The sequence below is a fragment of the Aphanomyces astaci genome, assembly GCF_000520075.1.
Source record: "Aphanomyces astaci strain APO3 unplaced genomic scaffold supercont1.68, whole genome shotgun sequence".
Lineage (NCBI taxonomy): Eukaryota > Oomycota > Saprolegniomycetes > Saprolegniales > Verrucalvaceae > Aphanomyces > Aphanomyces astaci.
The window spans coordinates 152,236-153,765 of NW_009798331.1; the positions used below are offsets into that span (position 1 = coordinate 152,236).

General features: G+C 37.8%; 1 protein-coding gene across 1 annotated transcript; it reads right to left on the reverse strand.

Annotated features, from left to right (window-relative positions):
- Nucleotides 1-265: 265 nt before the first annotated feature.
- H257_15252 (hypothetical protein) lies at nt 266-738 on the reverse strand. The gene is made up of 2 exons (XM_009843280.1): nt 491-738; nt 266-429 (listed from the first exon to the last, which is right to left on the reverse strand). The coding sequence occupies exons 1-2, from the start codon at nt 592-594 to the stop codon at nt 294-296; spliced, it is 240 nt and encodes a 79-aa protein (XP_009841582.1). The 5' UTR covers nt 595-738; the 3' UTR covers nt 266-293.
- Between the last annotated feature and the right edge of the window lie 792 nt (nt 739-1,530).

The following is a 1,530-nucleotide window of genomic DNA, read 5'->3' on the forward strand; positions in this document are numbered from 1 at the left end:
TTACTGTACTACTGGTACAGTATCAACGACATACCCCCTGTTCAATTCGACTATCCTCACAAACTCAAAAATTCAAGGCTCTTTTTACCATAACCAAACCAAATGGATATTGCAGCTTTTGCGTGCAATAATAATCAAGCCTTGATATATATTAATTATACTATTAATATAGTACTCCGCACTAGTACTAGTTAGTAGTGTGGGCGGCTCGACGTGAGTGGTTTGCAATGAACACTGTCACTGTACTACTATTTATAGTACTCGGTCCCATATGTTTCACAATGTTAACAAGTTTACTCGTCGTCGTCTGGCTGTACTAGCGACGCATTGTACTGTTCAATAAACCGATCCAGTTCGTCTGTGTGGCCGCCCACGGCTTTTCCCTTTGGAACGGTTGCAGGCCGCATCACATCCACAATCAGCACACACCTAACAGTGTCGCACAAGAATACCTTAACTGTGTCACATGTACCGACGAGGATATACGTACCGGTTCGCGGTGGGGTGTTTGTTAAACGCATAGTGCAACTTGCTGTCGTCAAATACAATCAATTGTCCATTTTGATGCGGACGAACTTCGCCAGCAACGACCATACAACAACACTGTTCTTCTTCTTCTTCATTGGGTGGTCCATTTGTTTGCTTTAACGACGGTACATCCAGACCCAAATGTACCCGGAGAATGTCGTTGGCCAAGTCGGCCCAGCCCTGCCACAACGAAAATGTGCGTTTGATATATTTATATATATTATTTTTTCAAGGATACAACGCGCTTCAATGGCAGAGAGAAGATATATATATGTATATAGCTCAGACCAACTTATAGTCGACTACACCAAGGACACATCCATTCAAGATAGATGATGTGTTTACCACACATACAACCATGATATTCCACTTGACTCTGTAATAGATGATTCCACTAAACTATGTACAGTAAATAATCAGCGGATTCAGTAATAAATGATGGGTGCAATATATGATTCAATAAACGACTCTGTCATAAACGATCAAATGGACCTTGTAACAAGTGACACACTATAAGAAATGATGACCCAATGAACTCATTAATAAATGATAATCCAGTTAAATAATAAATGATGATTCAACTAAGTAATAAATGATGATCCAACTAAGTAATAAATGATGTTTCAAATAAGTAATAAATGATGATTTAATTCAGTAATAAATGATGATTCAACTAAGTAATAAATGATGATTTAATTCAGTAATAAATGATGATTCAACTAAGTAATAAATGATGATTTAATTATTATGCTTTCGAGTACGACAAACCACGCCACAACACGAAATTTCTGGAATTTAAATCGATTTGATTGGCTACCTCAGATGAGCTCAAAATTATTAGCCAATCAAAACGTTCTCAATGAAATTCAACCAATCAGATCGATTGTGGATCGGTTTCGTAGGCGCGATTCGATTGCACCCCCTCCCCGAATTTGTATCAAATCGACAATAAGCAATATATGATGATTCAATGAACTCTGTCAAGTAATCCAAGACTTGTTT